At 42.8% G+C, this 20,629-nt stretch overlaps 2 protein-coding genes across 3 annotated transcripts; one reads left to right on the top strand and one right to left on the bottom strand.

Annotated features, from left to right (window-relative positions):
- Positions 1 to 1,638: 1,638 nt before the first annotated feature.
- On the bottom strand, positions 1,639 to 3,758 carry LOC135477034 (uncharacterized). The gene has a single exon (XM_064757184.1). The coding sequence runs from the start codon at positions 3,756 to 3,758 to the stop codon at positions 2,661 to 2,663; it is 1,098 nt and encodes a 365-aa protein (XP_064613254.1). The 3' UTR covers positions 1,639 to 2,660.
- Positions 3,759 to 7,194: 3,436 nt separating this feature from the next.
- Positions 7,195 to 15,154, top strand: LOC135476373 (uncharacterized). 2 transcript variants are annotated; one of them, XM_064756373.1, is made up of 3 exons: positions 7,195 to 7,481; positions 10,762 to 10,865; positions 11,554 to 15,154. In XM_064756373.1, exon 3 carries the CDS (start codon positions 11,621 to 11,623, stop codon positions 12,812 to 12,814), a length of 1,194 nt encoding a protein of 397 aa, XP_064612443.1. In that variant the 5' UTR covers positions 7,195 to 7,481; positions 10,762 to 10,865; positions 11,554 to 11,620; the 3' UTR covers positions 12,815 to 15,154. The 2 variants fall into 2 exon arrangements, with proteins under 2 accessions (XP_064612443.1, XP_064612444.1); XM_064756374.1 differs by lacking the exon at positions 7,195 to 7,481 and adding an exon at positions 7,774 to 7,810.
- The last annotated feature ends 5,475 nt before the right edge of the window (positions 15,155 to 20,629 follow it).

Genomic DNA, 20,629 nt, shown 5'->3' with positions numbered 1-20,629 from the left:
TGTGTTAACGGCTTTATTTCTTATTTGTATAATTTCTTACATACCTTTGTCTTCGGGAGTTAGTGTTAAACGTTGTTGTGGAAATGGATCTTGCGATTATCGACTTGGAACGCCCTTTACGGACTACGAATGGTATACGAATGTCGGACTTGACGCTTATATTTGATATTACCATTTAGAATACATGGCGAGTTTTATTCCATAAATAATCTAGTTGATGATATTCTTGAAATGCCGATTTGCCTTATATATAGCTGAGACGTCCCACAAGTCCACGCCGTCTTGCACTTGTGAAGTGAGTACTGTATATTAATAAATATTACGACCTACAGCATAGAGAGTAAAGCCCGACCAGCGAAGACAGCTGGTTAATGGTCACACAGAAAGTGAAATACGACATCTTATCAGTTTACCTCAGTCAGGGTTTTATTCCAACTGTTCATGTAAATGCAAAAATAGTAGCAATTTATATATATATATATATATATATATATATATATATATATATATATATATATAGACGCAGACGCTCCCCCTGTCGGACACCAGTACAAACCTATACATTGAAGTGATTATATTAAACTTTTTTACCCCGAATATCTAGTTTAAGTAACTTATACCAAAGATTTTCTCTGGCAACATAATCAAAAGCTTCATTAAAGTCTATAAACGCACAATACATTGACCAAATGCTAAAAAGTGAGAACTAAGACCGTGTAATACAGATCAGTAGTTCAAATACGTTCGCGTTATACCCCTCAGCCCACACATCAAGGCGGTTATCAAATATTCTTGTAAACAATTTACAAGATACACTTATCTCACACGTTCACCTTCCGACACCAGTGCGTCCAGCGTGATATAGTCAGATAACCCATGTTGGTTAAAGCGAGATCCAGGTTTAATTTAGGTATATTTTTATCTCATGTAGAATCTGGTGTGTCATGTATCATACGGTCGGACCGTGGATCAAATTTTGACACAGTATTTTAAGTTATTCTAGACACGTGACTTCTTATAAACTGCAATTAAAATCACTGCAATCTTCTTTTTTACCTATTTCTGTTTAAGCCATGGTGCTATTTTTGCATTTACATGAACAGTTGGAATAAAACCCTTACTGAGGTAAAAGTATATAAATGATTTAGAAAAGTGCTGTTCTTAAATAAGGCACCAAGAGTAATAACTAAATATTACAAATGTTTCTTTTATTGTATGCTGATGATATAGCCATATTTGCAAATACAAATACAAGACAGAAGATGTGGTATTCAGAAAAGGGGGGAAAACTTGAGAATCATTTAATATTTGAAGTAAATAATGTTCAGTTAGAAAAAGTCCTCTTTTCAACTGGTAGATCTTTTGCTAAAGCTCAGTCCACACAGCCGTATTCATATATAATGTGTAAATATCTATATGAGATTGATAATTTACGGCTAAAACCCAATGTTGACTTTTTTGACCAACTAATCATGCCCATTTTTAACTATGGAGCGGAAGTATGGGGCTTTGCGAAATCACCAGATACTAAAAGTGCCCACACCACAGAATGTACAAATGTTCTTGGGCTGAGATACTGCTGGCAAAATGTATTAATGTATTACAATACGACTGGAACCTATATTGAAATACTGGCTCAACATTGTAAACGCTAAAAACAAGAAATTTGTGAAAATGGTATATTATATATTATATGATAATTGCATTTTATCCAACAAAGCAAACTGGGTATCTAATGTGAAACAGTTGTTTCACCTCGGCCATGCCTGGAAGGCGCAAATAGTACGCAATGAAAAAACTTCCTCTCTACTGTAAAACGATTACATGACCAGTTTGTTCAAACTTGCATTTCTAGGTAAAGAAGTCCTGCTAGGGGGGATTTACATGAAACTGAGAGACACTACTTTCATTTGATTGTTTCCCCCTTTGTCGCCTATTGTTCGCCATGTTATTTTATTCTTTGCTATAATATGTATAAGATGACGGACCAATTGACCTAACGTATTAAAGATCTATCTATAATATCTTGGCAACTTGAAATGAGGGACAATTATGTCCGTTACATAACGTTGGAGTGCACTCTAAAATCTACTGTGTACGAGTGGTACACCGAATTGTGACAAAAATATACACATATTTTTATACAATATAAAATATACACATCCACATTGCGTGTACTAGCAGTATGCCTACACAAAATGTGGAACACGTCCACAATGACATGTGTATCAGTATTACAGGACTTGTGTACCAGTGATACGCATGTCATTATGGGTGTGCACATTTGTAACCGTCGCTTGTCGAGAGTGAAACTTACTTGGACTTAGGTTTTGACAAGAATACAGAGCTGACCTAGGTTCTTCTGTTCGTAATGTTGGCGAAATCTTTCTTTACTTGTTATGAGGACAAAGAACTCTGGGTTTATCCTTTCCTCACGCTGCCTAACTAAATTAATTAGCCGATCAGAATGCGCTTGAAACATGCCAAGCGAATTGGAATAAACGAAGAATGTAGCCTATACTAAAATGCCTAGTCCTGGCCTTAAAATTATACATCATATTGTTTTGTTTCGGTCGGATCAACACACATGCGGAATATAAACCCAATACAAGGAGTTTCTTTATGTGAGCTGCCAATGCTAAAATTGAAAACTAAACTGTTCATACATGTACAACTTCTACAAAAGGCATTCCAAACACTCCGTATCCTTTATCTCTGGCCATTTTAGCCAGTCCTTCCGTTTCTACGTGATGATCGTAGATGAAGTCAGGGAATATTAGTCCCTCACGATGGCAGTCAGCGCGCACGAGCAAGCTGCACGCTCCGACGCCATCTAGCGGGACAACCCTACCTTCCGGTCTAAGCGAGTTTAGGTAGATTCTGTTCGAAGGTCCGTAACCTTCTAAAAACAGCTTATCAGCGGGTGATTCACGTTGCTGCCTCAGCGATGTTTCTGTTTCTCTCCACGTGTTTTTATCGTACACTTTTTTGATGTGATGGTACGGGTCGTTGCGGACGCATAGCGGTACGACGACATCTTTCTCGGCCGATAGGAGCTGCTCGACCAGATTTGACGGGATGACTTTGACGTCGCTATCAATCCACAACACCCATTTCTCGTCACTAAGAGCAGATTTTAACAGCATATTCCTAGCCCTAGCGAGGTGAGTCCGGCGACTGTACTGCACGCCCTCATCATGTTTCGTCCGGACGTTTCCGTGTAACTGTCCGGATAAATTTAACCTAATGATACTCACACGCCGGAAGCGCTGTGACAATTTCTCATGAATGGCCACTGCGGCTGGCATAGTCTCATCTGTACTACTGTCTTCTCCCAGGGCCAATGACAAAAGCGGTCGAGGATAAGTTAACGTCATAAGAATCTCCGAAAAATGTTCCAGATGATCTGCGGCGTTGTGAACCGGGGTCAGCACTAATACTTTATCCATGAACTTCATATCCGTGGGATATTTCAACATGGCCGCCATATGGACCTGCGACACTGGCAAGACTATGTCATATCCGGCTGCGCTAATCTCGTTCAGTGTCACATGGATACGCTGGCTGTTTTTAGCTTCTGCTACCTGCCATGAGAATGGTTGGCGAGTCGGTACTGCTCGTCCCTCCAGCAACCATTGCGGTTTCCATACCACAGCGTAAACAAAGAAGGAAATCCACAGCAACACAAATAACATTAATCCACAAAGCATAGTCTTTTTGTAGCTTTTGTGTATCCTCCTCCCTGCATGTGCCGACATTGTTGACCTGAAAGCGTTACCGTTAAACAACATTTTTCCATCGTAGTATAGCTTACTCTCAGGCCCCACACCACACGTTTATAAGATCTAATATTTATTTTTGTCACAGTTATGTCAACAGAGAGAGTACATTTTACAGCAGACTCAGTCGATAAGATTGACCGCTCGACATACATAGCGAGTCACTGATAAGCCATATGAATTTTTATCTTGCTGACTCAACACTAGACTTTGGCTAAATCAAACGCTATTGGCTTGATCACTGGAACGCAGACTATTTACAAGTAACTTAAGTATATAGTGGGGGAATATACCTACTCTCGTATGCGATAACATACCTAACATCGTTACCCGTTGTTGTGCTATCATCAGAAGGCGTAACATTAAGCACAAGTTGATGGATGTTGCGCATGCGCTGAAGCATTGCACAGATGGTCACATTACATAAGAAATCAGTTATCGTGTTTAAGTTAGCCAATGCCCTCATATTTACAGCATACAAAACTACAGCAAGTACATACTTACAGCATAACTTAACAGACATAGTGAGCTGTGTAAATATTGTAAATCCGAGAGAAAGAACTTCAGCGCAGTGCAACAAAAAAAGTTTGTTTTGACTCTCCTTAATTACTTTTGAATGCGATGATATACCTTGATATAAAGACGGATGCATGCCCTGCTAGCGTTTTTTGCGCACATTGACTTGTCGAGCCTCTAGTTGCAGATAATTCGCTTCAAATGCGAAGTGAGTAGGCGTCATTATTTTTCACAGTGCTTTCGGAACCACTATACGCAACGAAGGCGTCAGTCGATGTCTTAAAGGTTACACGAGCGCACTGATTTTACGCAGTACATTTGTCATTTTTAAGTCGAAATACATAAGCCCATTCATTCTCACGGCCTGTATGTATGTATGTTTAGCTTTTAGCCAATCTGAGGACATAGTCCATTACCTTATACGTGACCGTGCATATAGATGTTACAACTTTAGTCATCGTCAGAATAAATTTTAAAGTCTCAGTCTCTATTTTTGGTGTGTTTGCATATTGTTGGGTTGTTTGTTACCGTCACCATGACGGAGTGGTTAAGTCAAGTCGCGAATCTCTCAGTCGCTGGGACACACGGGGTAAGGGTTCAATTCCGGTCTCGAACAGGGATTCCTCACTCTCACTGTTCGTGGAGGCTTTGATGACAACAAACTGGAGACGATGGTCATGTGACCGTTTTCACATACAGCGTATCGTTCGCTGAAAATCACTTGTGCGCCACACGTAGGAAGGCTCGTCAGTAACTTACCAAAGGCCAATGGTTTATAACTGACCGCCATGGTATAAACGCTGTCTTTGGTATTATAATAATTTACTTTTATGACGGCTGTCTAGTAAATGTACAGACATACAGAGAATACCAGCCGTCAACCAAAATGGATGTTTCTGATGAATTATCGAAAGCCAGTACCCGAGACAACGTTTAACACAAACCACCAAAGAACTAAGAAAGCATATACAGTACGAAATTAGGGCGGAATCGTATAAAGAGAAGCAGTCAACACTTTTCAGTGATGTTAAAAAGACACTAGGAATGTTCTAGGCGAATAAGTGAAATCAGCATTCAAATCGTGTACCATGCAAGTATACAAGTTGTCGATTGTAAATATGTATCTCAGTTGAGCTTTGATTGCAACTGTTTTTATATCGGTCCATTCTTGAGTACGGCGTAAAACACCAGTCAAATAAATTCTAACAAATAAATTATATGGGTCCCTAGCCCCGGGTTAAGCGGTATTAGACATAACCATGCGTTCTTGACGCTCAAATCAGGATTCAAATCGTGTACAATGCTGGTATATACACTATAAGTATAAATGGCCAGTGAAAAACACTGCACATTACTAGATATTTGAGATACGGGACAGAAAAAGTAAATAAGTGACAAATATTGGACACCAGAACACGTCTGGACAAATATAAGGCGACAGCAAAGACAGTAAACCCAAACACAATGTAGCTGGCAAATGGTCACACGTAAACTGTGAAGTGTGACTTCTTGTCAGTTCACTTCAGTTAGGGTTTATTCTACCTATTTAAATGCTTAAATAGAAATCGACAAGAAATACCTAAATCATGTGATCTTTCCTCTACCAGATCACAGTTCAGATGGTTTTGTCAAGTATTGTTAGGCAGTTGTTACCAAGGGCTATACATTTTTGAAAATTTGAATTGGATGCCATACCTATGTTTTTCTTTTTATTTATTTTATTGGTGTTTTACGCTATACTCAAGAATGCATATATTTGACTTATACGACGGTGTTGTGTGGTGGGAGGAAACGCATCCGTACACTAGCCCACGAATATGCAAGACCAAATCCGGTGTCCCCTAGGCGGCCACACGGACAAACAGATAGGCAAACAGAATATGTGTGTTACATTTAACAGAATAATTCGCTGCAGTAGCACAATGCATTCTAGCATCACTCAGTATCTCGAAAGTTAGCTATTGTTAGCTATACCTGTATACATGAAGGAGAAAAATAAAACGAAATCAGCGTTGTAGTCCACGTCGTTGTCTTTGCAAATAAGTAGGTCGACTTCAATTGCTTACATATTTTCTATGTTTATTCACTGTTTTGTAAGCATTTTTATGAGTCGGCCATTGTTGTGCTCATGCTGGCTTCCCCTCCTGCCGTTCATGGGAAGGTCTGTCAGCAACCTGCGGATGGTCGTGGGTTTTCCCCCGGGCTCTGCCCCGGATTCCTCCCACCATAATGCTGGTCGCCGTCGTACAAGTGAAATATTCTTGAGTACGACGTAAAACCCGAATCAAATAAATAAATAAATTATTCTGCTATTCTTAGTATTAAAGAAGGTTGAACTTCAAATCTGCAAATGTACACATGTATAGAGACACTTCACACAGCATGCAGTGTTTAGCCTCGTGTCGCCCACACACACACACACACACATATGTGTGTGTGTGTATATATATATATATATATATATATATATATATATATATATATATATATATATATATATATATGCCTGAACGTAAACTATGTATAACCTACATAAACTTTGTTTTCGAAAACTTGAGACTCGCTGTCTCCATTTTAATTATGATTTTTTGACTTTCTGTACGTATAGCATTACACAGATATGTCTCTCTGTGCAGTGTGTATACATCTACGATGATAAACAGCAAGCATACATACATATACTTATATATACCCATACGCAGTTTCGTTGTACGCATAATGTCCTATAACAGGCAACATCCATATGTAAAATTCCTCTGCGCACCCGTAAAACTATATCTATTGGTATTCTACTTCCTTGAGCGTGCATAACAACACATATACTGCGAGTTGTTGACTGACTTGCGTAGCACAGGCTCGCAGAAAAAAAACAGCCTCGGTTGTGTGAGCTCTTTTCAAGTCTGATGCACCCCTACCCTGTATTGTGTTGACAAGCGTGTCATAGTTGTCCTTGGGGTTTGCAGTTAGTAGCTAGAAACACACGTTCACTTTGACCACATGAAGTTAACCGTGAGTTCAGCTACAAGTCTAAACTAGGTCACAAGATAGCCGGGAAAATACTACGGCCCGCGACAACATCGCGTATACGCCTTCGTATCTTCCACGGGCACCTGACGACAGTCGCACTGGCCTGAGGAGATGATATGTACAGCCATTGGGTGAGGAGACTGCCATGATTTATAACAGGTAGGCTGTAGTTCTGGATAACTACAATTGTTGAGCGTCCACAGTTTTAAACAGACTTTTTTGTGAGTTTGGGGAAGAGTTGAGCTGTGCCAGTGTAAATGCGACCATGCAGGTGAGATATTCGGCCATGGACGGGCTAGTGACTCCCCTGGCGGTTGAAAGTACATCCGTGTGGGAGGATGGGACATCACGATATCTCGCGGTATCAGACATGCCTTACAAATTAGTCACATGTTCCCTATTGTAAAGACAATCTGAAGACTTTTGATCCACTGAGCAGGTGTATAAGAATACGAATTGGTAACTGGGAGATATAGGCTTGCTAATACGTAAGTCGGCGCGTAGGACACTGCACATGTTTAGTTGGGTCAGTCATCTGTGACAGCATTGAAGCCGTGTTACGACAGCCCGTAGGCTCCCTTATGTTGATGAAAAATATGTTTATGAAAAACCATGCACATTGTATAAATGTGTATAATAATACACGTTATAACAACGCAGTTATGATGTGTGTCTAGACTAGCTGTAATTACTACAGCACTATACGTGCAGGCAGATACGCATTGCCGTGTGACGAAGTCGCCACAAATGAATACCAGTTCAAGTTCGTCAGTAACCTGCCAGTGGTGAATGGTTTTACTCCCATACAACTGCAAACGCTATTGTGTAAGTGATTTTCGTTTGAGGTTGCCGTTATTTAACAATAAATGAAACTATCAGATTTATACCTTCTAACTACCACTATTCCGCCGTCCTATAAGTGAAATATTCTTGAGTGCAACGTAAAGCATCAATCAAATAAATAAAAAATCACTGCCTGAAGTTTATAGAGATATCGAGGTATTAAAATACACATCGCCTGCATATATAAGCCTACATACAAATAAAATAATTCTGCACCATATATACTGAATTTTGTAAAAATTAAATAGATCTTTAGCATGTCAGTTCACGCCATAGCCCACACCGGTTGGTCAGCCTCATGACGCATACAAATTCGCTGCACACAGAATATGCTGGTTAGGAGAGCATAATAGTTAACTGTTCGCTCTGTTTGCCTCTATCTTGATGATACATGGTGCTTACATATAACATGCCTACCAGTATAATATGACGTATACGCGGTGCGGTATCAGTTACAGGCACTTATATTATTATCAGCTGTCAATAGAAATATATGGGGCTTTGACATTCAGGCAATGACTGACTGGATTACGGTTTTTTGCCGTGCAAGTCAGTGTGATTTCCGGTCTACCATGTCTGCCATGTTTGCCATGTTTTTCAGGTCTTTTGACAGGACTGTAGGTAATGTTAGTCAGTTACAGTTATCTGTATGGTAAATAATATGAATAACGACATGTGGCTGTCTACACCTACACATAATTATACGTAATGTTTTTCTCGGTTGCTCCTTACTCTTCCCTTTATCCGTATTGTGTATAAGCAGTATATCCACGTAGACCCACCTACATTTAAGTAAAATCGCTTGAGTAACCTAATATTCGGGCGACCACGGGATCAACCTCAGTCGGGTCTGATCATACTAAAGACTTTAAAAATGGTACTTGCTGTTGCCTCTTTTAGCGCTCAGCAATGAGAGGTTAGATCAAGGAAACAGGACTGGTTGGAGCGGTGTCAGTATAATGTGACTGGGTGGGTGTCATGTCTGGTATTTTCGGCATGACACTTCAGTGGCGGCAGCGCTTTGGCGGCATGGACTCGCCCTGCGACAAGAAGACACTATGTATGTACACATCTAATGATTCCTCGTCGTCATTTGAATGAAAAATTGTTAAGTATGACTTTAAACCCCAAGAATAAATACATACATAAATACATACATAGAAGTGATTGCGCGCTATGTAAGTCTCGATCGAGCTTTGTCGGTATTATAAAAAATATATTCTATAAAACTGTCAACACCTGGAATTGATTGCACAAACAATGTTTGTCTCGGTTGTGCTTTCCTTATTTTTTTCGTATTTTTTTCAAAATATTTCCACTCGGACATATCGTTCCATGAAATGTGTACAACACTGCGCCTCGCGTGTATTTTATATTGTTACATCCGGTCTAACTCATAAACAGTGTAATATATGTTGTCTTTCATTAAGTACGTGCTGTCTGACCAGTTTTTGGTTTAACTTAATTCTTTGATTTTGAATTTAGTCCGCGCAACTATTGCTCTCTTGTACTATTACCTCACTGGTCCTTTTAAAATAAATGGTCGACGGCACTGGTGATTGGTTAGCATAACTTTCCCTTGTCTTCCACTCACATGACATGCAGGACATGTGTACATCACAAAAACCTGGTGTTTACTCGTCGAATTATATTCTGTGTCATTTATGTCGTCGCCTATTTTTAACGAGGGACGGAGGCCGAGGTGGCTAGCGTGCCAGCGCGGCGCAATGACGCAGGAATCTCTTACCAATGCGATCGCTGTAAGTTCACCTCATGCTGTCTTCCTCCCCGGCCGTATGCGGGAAGGCCTGGCAGCAACCTGCAGATGGTCGTGAATTTTCCTCGGGCTCTATCCGGCATCCTCCCATCATAATGCTGGCGCCCGTAAAATGAACCACAATGACGTTTATTCAGTGATATGCAAGTTCTGCTCAAAGATATGTTGGACATCCATATTCTTGCAAAGAAAAACAAACAGACAGAATACTGTTTCTAACTAATAATGTTACGCTCCATAATCTTGTTATGGATCTTTGGTGTGGACTATACATTTCCTTATTTCCTGACTGTATCATATATCAGATGGCCATACAGTATACTCCAGTTTTGAACCTTTCTTTAATAAATTCCTATATTGCGTACTTGCGTCTGATGAACTGGCTCAAATTTTGTTCATACCATGCCCTCGGGCAGAGAGGTCACCCCAAAAGGAGGTGTCACTTTATGTCGCAGTTATAACTCTTTAATCAGGGTATAATTCAACTTTAAGCCATGATCAGTGTCCTCTGGGGTTTAGCCAAGAAGTAAAAAATCCATTTCATTGCTCCACGATGCAGATAGTGAAGATTTGTGGTACCTTTATGCGTCACAACCTCCCCAATTGTGCCTCATGAATTTACAGTACTTAAACTGTCCCAGCAGATTGAATGAGTATGTGTTGACTAGGTACTGTACCGTCAGGTATGTAGGTCGACTGTCATATACAATGATCCGCATTGGTGAATGAATAGGTTGAATCGTGAAATGATTTAGTTTAATTCTATAGAAAATTTAAAGGTGGATAATCCATGTAGGCTTCGTTTTTTTTTTTTTGCAGTGCAATGTGTGGTCTTGGGGCTACGTGGTGACAGCGTTGTTGATGACATTCCCGATGAGAATATTCTCCGGTCAGACAGTCTATCAACGAGGTCTAATTTTATGGTGGGCATTAATTTAGACAATATGAGTACATGGTTGTGTGGCGCAGATGAAACTTTATGTGTTGTTACAGTGACAAGACGGCAGTTCCATGTACTTGAGTTTTAGTCGTTCTGGTCATGAATTTCAAAATTGCACGAAACCAGTTTAAATGATACGTGAAAAGGAACATAGAACGAAGACTATGATATTAATGAAAATAAAAGAAGAACTGTTAAAGGGATACAGAATCGACACTGATTGGGTTACTGTTGAGATAGGATTTCCTGGGTTAAATCTTGCAGCCTTGGTCTCGCTTGAGTAAGTTTACCATCATAAAATTCGGCTTCGGCAAGGTATAGCTTGAACTTGCCTTTCTTTCACACCAGCCAATCAGAAACGATTCTGTATCCCTTTAAGCTAAGAAGTAAAAAGTCCGTAACATTGGTCCAGAAAGTAGAGAGTGACAAACGTCAATTTGTGGCACTTTATACATGTGGTATACTCCCCACTAATATCTGGTGGGTATGCAGTACATAGGCTGTCCTTGTGGGTCGTGTGAGTATATGATGAAAGACATCGTCAGGTATATACGCCAACTCTCATGAAAACAATACACGTATGTGTACATGTGTACAAGTCGTGATGTGGAATTAATTAACTTTTTTTAAAAATTGTAACGTGCATTGATGATGTCTTTGCATTTTTGCAGTGGAAACTGTGAATATGGGTTTGTTGTAAGCGGTGGGATGTTCAGTAACTCTTGATGAAAAGCAGTGATGTTTACTGCATCAGGCGCCATGTCATTGGCTTCCTGTCGGCGGTGGAGGCGAAGATCAGGACTGATTTTTCTGTTGTCTGTGGGTGCATCATGCCTGTGGGTGTCTCTCTTCCTTCCCGGTAATCATTCCTTTGGACACCGTCTGTTTCCGCTGACGAATTTACTTCGCGGATTTTCGCGAGCTTACGATAACGTTAACGGGAATGTTGACCACTTTGGGTCTTTGGACACTAAGAATGGCCGCTTTCGGTGGTTTGGACACCTGCCTGGACAAACGAATTCCTCTGAAGGTGAGTCTAATTTTGAAGTTGATGACTACGACATGGGTAACTATGACGACGTTGTCTCGCCTGTCAACCCTTCTCTGGCAGAGGAAATGTTGTACTACCCAAATGAGACTCACACTGCTAAAGTGCTCATACTAAGCCCAATACACAATGTTGAAAAACTGTTACCGCATTACGCGGACATGCTGAGGTCGCTGACATACCCTCGACAGCTGATTTCCGTGGGGTTAGGCGAGGACAGCAGCAGAGATAAGACGATGAACGTCGCGAAACAAATCGCACGGGAACTCTCCAGACATTTCTCGAAGGTTTTGGCCATTCACTTGAACATTACGGGAGGTATACACGGAGACTGGGAGACCATACATGATCGCAACACCCAGCTGTCACGCAGGAGTCACCTTGCTGAAGCCCGTAACCTTCTCCTGAAGGCCAGTCTGAGGGACGAGGACTGGGTGTTATGGGTGGATAGTGACGTGGGCTCAATGCCGCCTGACATTATACAGCAGCTCCTCTCTGCTCACAAAGATATCGTCGTGCCTTCTTGCGTTATGAGAGACCCGGAGAGTGGTCACACGCGAATCTACGACAAAAACACCTGGCGAGAGACAAAGCAGTCTCTAAAGAGGCAAATGTCTCTCCCACCGGAGGATCTTGTGCTCGAAGGCTATGGTCCTTCCTACCGAATATGGCTGTCCAATCTGCGCAACGAAGGCCGAGTTGTCCCCCTTGATGGTGTAGGTGGCTGCACGTTGTTGATTAGAGCAGACTGTCATCGCAAAGGACTGGTGTTTCCAAATCATGTGTACAATCACCACATAGAGACCGAGGGCCTGGCGAAAATGGCTAAGGATATGAAGTTTGGCGTTTATGGGATGCCATTTGTTGAAGTGATGCATTTATAACAAATGAAAGCGGCTCTTCGCAGATTTCGTTTTAAGTAGGCTATAAAATGGGCCGTGCAATGAATGCACTCCGGATTCTTGGTCTTTCAATATTAACTTAAAAGAAAAGAAAAACTTTTAATAACCTTCTTTTCTGAACGTTGAAAAATAAAGCCGTAAATGGTATCATTTATTTTTTGACAGAGAGTCAAATGCTCTTATTGTTAAAGTGGGCTGTATAAAACGCACTGATAGGTCAAACTACTGATGAAAGAAGTATTTTTTATTATTATTTGTCTTTCCGGTGTAAAACAGGTCTTTCATTGTAGACTATAACATGACTCAACTTTAGATCTTTTTTAAGATTGCATATGGCCCCAAAAGCCGACCACGCAAAAAGCCCACTTTACAATGCCACCGTTTACTCAGATTACGACGACTTCAGTTTACATTACTCTTTCACGTTTTCACCGATATAATATTTTACAAATTTGTACACGAAAGAATGGGGAGAGTCTATCAGTTATACTCTCGACGTTAGAATTCTATGTACAACGAATTATTTGATTTGAATATTATAACTTCAAAGAATCATAATGTTTACAACCTGTTATAATATGTTGGTATGCTAGTCTTAATTTTAGGATTCTTTTGAGTGAGCTGTATTCCGTTTCAATGATTATTATGCTTCAAGTGTTTACCGGAAAATGTGTTCTATTTCAGTCTAGGGAGAATCGTTTTCTTTGTTACAGTTTGTGTAGTGATGGAAGTCACATGCACGCTGATGGATACATTAGTGTTCTAAAGTCTCCTGTAAGCCTAGACGTCAGTTCATGTATACGTCATTTCATACAAGTCATGTCATGTGTAGACGTGCGTGAGGCTTTATAGACAGACAGCTAATGTTTAATTATATGCATGTTATCGTATTTTTACGAATGGATACCGTCAATCACGCATGCACCGGACCATTTACACCCAGGCAATTTTCCAAAACATTCATCGTACATGACTACAAATAAACAAACGATGATAGCGAATTAACTACTTTCTTTACAAAAAGCAAGACTATTCAGGTAATTTTAACTCTTATATACAGCTTGTTACCCGTATATCTTCAAAACTATTTAGCCAAATGTAATGAAACACAAAGACACAGGAGCCTCTCACCAATGCGATCGATGTGAAGTCTTGTGAGTAATTTTTCCCCTACTTTCTCAGATCATGTTTTTCTATTTTGATTTGATTGGTGTTTTACGCCGTACTCAAGAATATTCACTTATACGACGGCGGCCAGCATTATGGTGGGTGGAAACCGGGCTGAGCCCGGGGGAAACCCACGACAATCCGCAGGTTGCTGACAGACCTTCCCACCTACGGCCGGAAAGGGAGCCAGCATGAGCTGGACTTGAACTCACAGCGACCGCATTGGTGAGAGGTATCCTTTTTTATATTTGGCTCTTTAGCTCTTGTAAACAGAGTGCCTCCAAAACCGTATGCTGGGCAGTAATGTGTGCAATATATGTGGTTAGTGGACACTGCCATGACTAGCTGCAGGGGCAAGGGGGGGGGGGGGGGAGGTGTTCTCAGCGCAGGTTCAGGTTTAAAAGCACAATAGTCTTAACGCCATCATTCATCAATTATAGTGCTTCCTACATGATAACATGTCCTTTGGATATTATCATGCGTTTATTTTGACAACACATTGCAACGGATTTAGGGTTTATGCATGTATTTAAACAGTTGACACAGACAAGAATGTTTAGCTTCACCCAGTTCTATAGCAAACGAAAACCAGAAATTTTTCATCAGTTCATAGAAAATATAAGACAACAGAACATTGCCTTTTTGATATTTTTCTACAGTTTCACCTTTTTGGGCGATTTGTGCCCAGACCGTTGAAATAATTGTTTTCTTGTAATACTTGAATACTACTTACAAGTCACACAACCGGCCCGGATAGCACAGTTGGTAGAGTGTCCGCTTCGGGACCGGTAGATCCAGGATCAATCCTTGGTCGAGTCACACCTAAGACTTTAAAAGAGGAAGTTGTAACTTCCTCGCTTGGCGTTCAGCATGAAGGGGATAGTGCAACGACTGGTTGACCCGTATCAGTATAATGGTTCGGGCGGGGCGACTTACTAGCCTTCGGTAAGTCGTATCAGTGATGCAGCACTAAATAAAAGAGCGGTGGAAATCCGTCCTGCAACAAGGAGGCACATTACACGTGCATGCACCCTAATGATTCCTTCGTCGTCATAGGACTGAAAAATTGTTGAGTACGACGTTAAACCCCAAGCACTCACTCACTCACTTACAAGTCACAAAAGCAGGAATTAAGAAGAGATAACACAGCTGTGAATGGGTGAATGATGAAGGATGAGTACAGGATGGTTCCGTTCTGGATGGATGATGCTCTCATCGTCCAAATAGGATGGGTGAATCATGCTGTCATCATCCAAGTATGTTGAGTGGATGCTGCTGTCATCGCCCATGTAGGAGTGTATGATGCTGCCATCGTCCATGTTGGACGGGTGTATGATACTGTCACCGTCCATGTTGGACGGGTGTATGATGCTGTCAACGTCCATGAAATATGGGTGAATGATACTGTCATCGTCCATGTTGGACGGGTGCCTGATGCTGTCATCGCCCATGTAGGAGTGTATGATGCTGTTGTCGTCCATGTCGGACGAGTGTATGATGCTGTCATCGTCCATGTCGGACGAGTGTATGATGCTGCCATCGTCCATGTAGTTGTGTGTGAAGCTGTTGTCGTCCATGTAGGAGTGTATGATGCTGTCATCGCCCATGTAGGAGTGTATGATGCTGCCATCGTCCATGTAGGAGAGTGTATGATGCTGCCATCGTCCATGAAAGATGGGTGAATGATACTGTCATCGTCCATGTTGGACGGGTGCCTGATGCTGTCATCGCCCATGTAGTTGTGTGTGAAGCTGTTGTCGTCCATGTCGGACGAGTGTATGATGCTGCCATCGTCCATGTAGGAGAGTGTATGATGCTGTCATCGCCCATGTAGGAGTGTATGATGCTGTCAGCGTCCATGAAGGATGGGTGTATGATGCTGTCATCGTCCATGATGGACAGGTGTATGATGCTGTCATCGTCCATGTAGGAGTGTATGATGCTGTTGTCGTCCATGTCGGACGGGTGTATGATGCTGTCATCGTCCATGTAGGAGAGTGTATGATGCTGTCATCGTTTATGTAGGAGAGTGTATGATGCTGTCATCGTCTATGTAGGAGAGTGTATGATGCTGTCATCGTCCATGTATGAGAGTGTATGATGCTGTCATCGTCCATGTAGGAGTGTATGATGCTGTCATCGTCCATGTAGGAGTGTATGATGCTGTCATCGTCTATGTAGGAGAGTGTATGATGCTGTCAACGTCCATGAAGGATGGGTGAATGATACTGTCATCGTCCATGTTGGACGGGTGTATGATGCTGTCATCGCCCATGTAGGAGTGTGTGATGCTGTTGTTGTCCATGTCGGACAAGTGTATGATGCTGCCATCGTCCATGTAGGAGAGTGTATGATGCTGTCATCGTCTATGTAGGAGAGTGTATGATGCTGCCATCGTCCATGTAGGAGAGTGTATGATGCTGTCATCGTCTATGTAGGAGAGTGTATGATGCTGTCATCGTCCATGTAGGAGAGTGTATGATGCTGTCACCGTCCATGTTGGACGCGTGTATGATACTGTCACCGTCCATGTAGGAGTGTACGATGCTGTCACCGTCCATGTTGGACGCGTGTATGATGCTGTCATCGTCCATGTAGGAGTGTATGATGCTGTTGTCGTCCATGTAGGAGAGTGTATGATGCTGTCATCGTTTATGTAGGAGAGTGTATGATACTGTCACCGTCCATGTTGGACAGGTGTATGATACTGTCATCGTCCATGTAGGAGTGTACGATGCTGTCACCGTCCATGTTGGACGCGTGTATGATGCTGTCATCGTCCATGTAGGAGTGTATGATGCTGTTGTCGTCCATGTAGGAGAGTGTATGATGCTGCCATCGTCCATGAAAGATGGGTGAATGATACTGTCACCGTCCATGTTGGACAGGTGTATGATACTGTCATCGTCCATGTAGGAGTGTACGATGCTGTCACCGTCCATGTTGGACGCGTGTATGATGCTGTCATCGTCCATGTAGGAGTGTATGATGCTGTTGTCGTCCATGTCGGACGGGTGTATGATGCTGCCATCGTCCATGTAGGAGAGTGTATGATGCTGTCATCGTCCATGTAGGAGAGTGTATGATGCTGCCATCGTCCATGAAAGATGGGTGAATGATACTGTCATCGTCCATGTTGGACGGGTGCCTGATGCTGTCATCGCCCATGTAGGAGTGTGTGATGCTGTTGTCGTCCATGTCGGACAAGTGTATGATGCTGCCATCGTCCATGTAGGAGATTGTATGATGCTGTCATCGTCCATGAAGGATGGGTGTATGATGCTGTCATCGCCCATGTAGGAGTGTGTGATGCTGTTGTCGTCCATGTCGGACAAGTGTATGATGCTGCCATCGTCCATGTAGGAGAGTGTATGATGCTGCCATCGTCTATGTAGGAGAGTGTATGATGCTGTCATCGTCCATGTAGGAGAGTGTATGATGCTGTCATCGCCCATGTAGGAGTGTATGATACTGTCACCGTCCATGTTGGACGCGTGTATGATGCTGTCATCGTCCATGTAGGAGTGTATGGTGCTGTCATCGTCCATGTAGGAGAGTGTATGGTGCTGTCATCGTCCATGTAGGAGTGTATGGTGCTGTCATCGTCCATGTAGGAGAGTGTATGGTGCTGTCATCGTCCATGTTGGACAGGTGTATGATGCTGTCATCGCCCATGTAGGAGAGTGTATGATGCTGTCATCGTCCATGTAGGAGAGTGTATGATGCTGTCATCGTCTATGTAGGAGAGTGTATGATGCTGTCATCGTCCATGTAGGAGATTGTATGATGCTGTCATCGTCCATGTTGGACAGGTGTATGATGTTGTCACCGTCCATGTTGGACAGGTGTATGATGTTGTCACCGACCATGTTGGACGGGTGTATGATGTTGTCACCGACCATGTTGGACGGATGTATGATGCTGCCATCGTCCATGTAGGAGAGTGTAAGATGCTGTCATCGTCCATGTAGGAGTGTATGATGCTGTCGTCGTCCATGTCGGACGGCTGAATGATGTTGTCATCGTCCATGTTGGACAGGTGTATGATGCTGTCATCGTCCATGTAGGAGTGTATGATGTTGTCACCGCCCATGTTGGACGCGTGTATGATGTTGTCACCGACCATGTTGGACGGGTGTATGATGCTGCCATCGTCCATGTAGGAGTGTATGATGCTGTCGTCGTCCATGTCGGACGGGTGTATGATGCTGTCATCGTCCATGTTGGACGGGTGTATGATGTTGTCACCGTCCATATTGGACGGGTGTATGATGTTGTCACCGACCATGTTGGACAGGTGTATGATGCTGTCATCGTCCATGTTGGACAGGCGTATGATGCTGTCATCGTCCATGTAGGAGTGTATGATGCTGTCATCGTCCATGTATGAGAGTGTATGATGCTGTCATCGTCCATGTAGGAGATTGTATGATGCTGTCGTCGTCCATGTCGGACAGGTGTATGATGCTGTCATCGTCTATGTAGGAGAGTGTATGATGCTGTCATCGTCCATGTATGAGAGTGTATGATGCTGTCATCGTCCATGTAGGGGAGTGTATGATGTTGTCATCGTCCATGTAGGAGAGTGTATGATGCTGCCATCGTCCATGTAGGAGAGTGTATGATGCTGTCACCGCCCATGTAGGAGAGTGTATGATGCTGTCATCGTCCATGTAGGAGAGTGTATGATGCTGTCATCGTCTATGTAGGAGAGTGTATGATGCTGTCATCGTCCATGTAGGAGATTGTATGATGCTGTCATCGTCCATGTTGGACAGGTGTATGATGTTGTCACCGTTTATGTAGGAGAGTGTATGATGCTGTCATCGTCCATGTAGGAGTGTATGGTGCTGTCACCGTCCATGTTGGACGCGTGTATGATGTTGTCACCGTCCATGTTGGACGGGTGTATGATGTTGTCAGAGCCCATGTTGGACGGGTGTATGATGCTGCCATCGTCCATGTAGGAGAGTGTATGATGCTGTCATTGCCCATGTGGGAGAGTGTATGATGCTGTCATCGTCCATGTAGGAGAGTGTATGATGCTGTCATCGTCTATGTAGGAGATTGTATGATGCTGTCATCGTCCATGTAGGAGAGTGTATGATGCTGTCATCGTCCATGTAGGAGATTGTATGGTGCTGTCACCGTCCATGTTGGATGCGTGTATGATGTTGTCACCGTCCATGTTGGACAGGTGTATGATGTTGTCACCGCCCATGTCGGACGGGTGTATGATGCTGTCATCGTCCATGTTGGACAGGTGTATGATGCTGCCATCGTCCATGTAGGAGAGTGTATGATGCTGCCATCGTCCATGTAGGAGTGTATGATGCTGTCATCGTCTATGTAGGAGAGTGTATGATGCTGTCATCGTCCATGTCGGACAAGTGTATGATGCTGTCATCGTCTATGTTGGAGAGTGTATGATGCTGCCATCGTCTATGTTGGAGAGTGTATGATGCTGTCATCGTCTATGTTGGAGAGTGTATGATGCTGTCAACGTCCATGAAGGATGGGTGAATGATGCTGTCATCGTCCATGTTGGACGGGTGTATGATGCTGTCATCGCCCATGTAGGAGTGTGTGATGCTGTTGTCGTCCATGTCGGACAAGTGTATGATGCTGTCATCGTCCATGTTGGACAGGTGTATGATGCTGCCATCGTCCATGTAGGAGAGTGTATGATGCTGCCATCGTCCATGTAGGAGAGTGTATGATGCTGTCATCGTCCATGTAGGAGAGTGTATGATGCTGTCATCGCCCATGTAGGAGTGTATGATACTGTCACCGTCCATGTTGGACGGGTGTATGATGCTGTCATCGTCCATGTAAGAGTGTATGATGCTGTCGCCGTCCATGTTGGACGCGTGTATGATGCTGTCATCGTCCATGTAGGAGTGTATGGTGCTGTCATCGTCCATGTAGGAGTGTATGATGCTGTCATCGTCCATGTAGGAGAGTGTATGATGCTGTCATCGTCTATGTAGGAGATTGTATGATGCTGTGATCGTCCATGTAGGAGATTGTATCATGCTGTCATCGTCCATGTAGGAGATTGTATGATGCTGTGATCGTCCATGTTGGACAGGTGTATGGTGCTGTCATCGTCTATGTAGGAGAGTGTATGATGCTGTGATCGTCCATGTAGGAGATTGTATGATGCTGTCATCGTCCATGTTGGACAGGTGTATGATGTTGTCACCGTCCATGTTGGACAGGTGTATGATGTTGTCACCGACCATGTTGGACGGGTGTATGATGTTGTCACCGACCATGTTGGACGGGTGTATGATGCTGCCTTCGTCCATGTAGGAGAGTGTAAGATGCTGTCATCGTCCATGTAGGAGTGTATGATGCTGTCGTCGTCCATGTCGGACGGCTGAATGATGTTGTCATCGTCCATGTTGGACAGGTGTATGATGCTGTCATCGTCCATGTAGGAGTGTATGATGTTGTCACCGCCCATGTTGGACGCGTGTATGATGTTGTCACCGACCATGTTGGACGGGTGTATGATGCTGCCATCGTCCATGTAGGAGTGTATGATGCTGTCGTCGTTCATGTCGGACGGGTGTATGATGCTGTCATCGTCCATGTTGGACGGGTGTATGATGTTGTCACCGTCCA

The sequence above is a fragment of the Liolophura sinensis genome, chromosome 10 (assembly GCF_032854445.1).
Source record: "Liolophura sinensis isolate JHLJ2023 chromosome 10, CUHK_Ljap_v2, whole genome shotgun sequence".
NCBI classification, from domain to species: domain Eukaryota; kingdom Metazoa; phylum Mollusca; class Polyplacophora; order Chitonida; family Chitonidae; genus Liolophura; species Liolophura sinensis.
The sequence above is the reverse complement of the archived record's forward strand: the minus strand, read 5'-3'. Positions and strand labels throughout refer to the sequence as shown.

Coding starts and splice junctions, on each gene's coding strand:
- LOC135477034 (XM_064757184.1), bottom strand. CDS start 3,758: ATGTCGGCACATGCAGGGAGGAGGATACACAAAAGCTACAAAAAGACT.
- LOC135476373 (XM_064756373.1), top strand. CDS start 11,621: ATGTTTACTGCATCAGGCGCCATGTCATTGGCTTCCTGTCGGCGGTGG.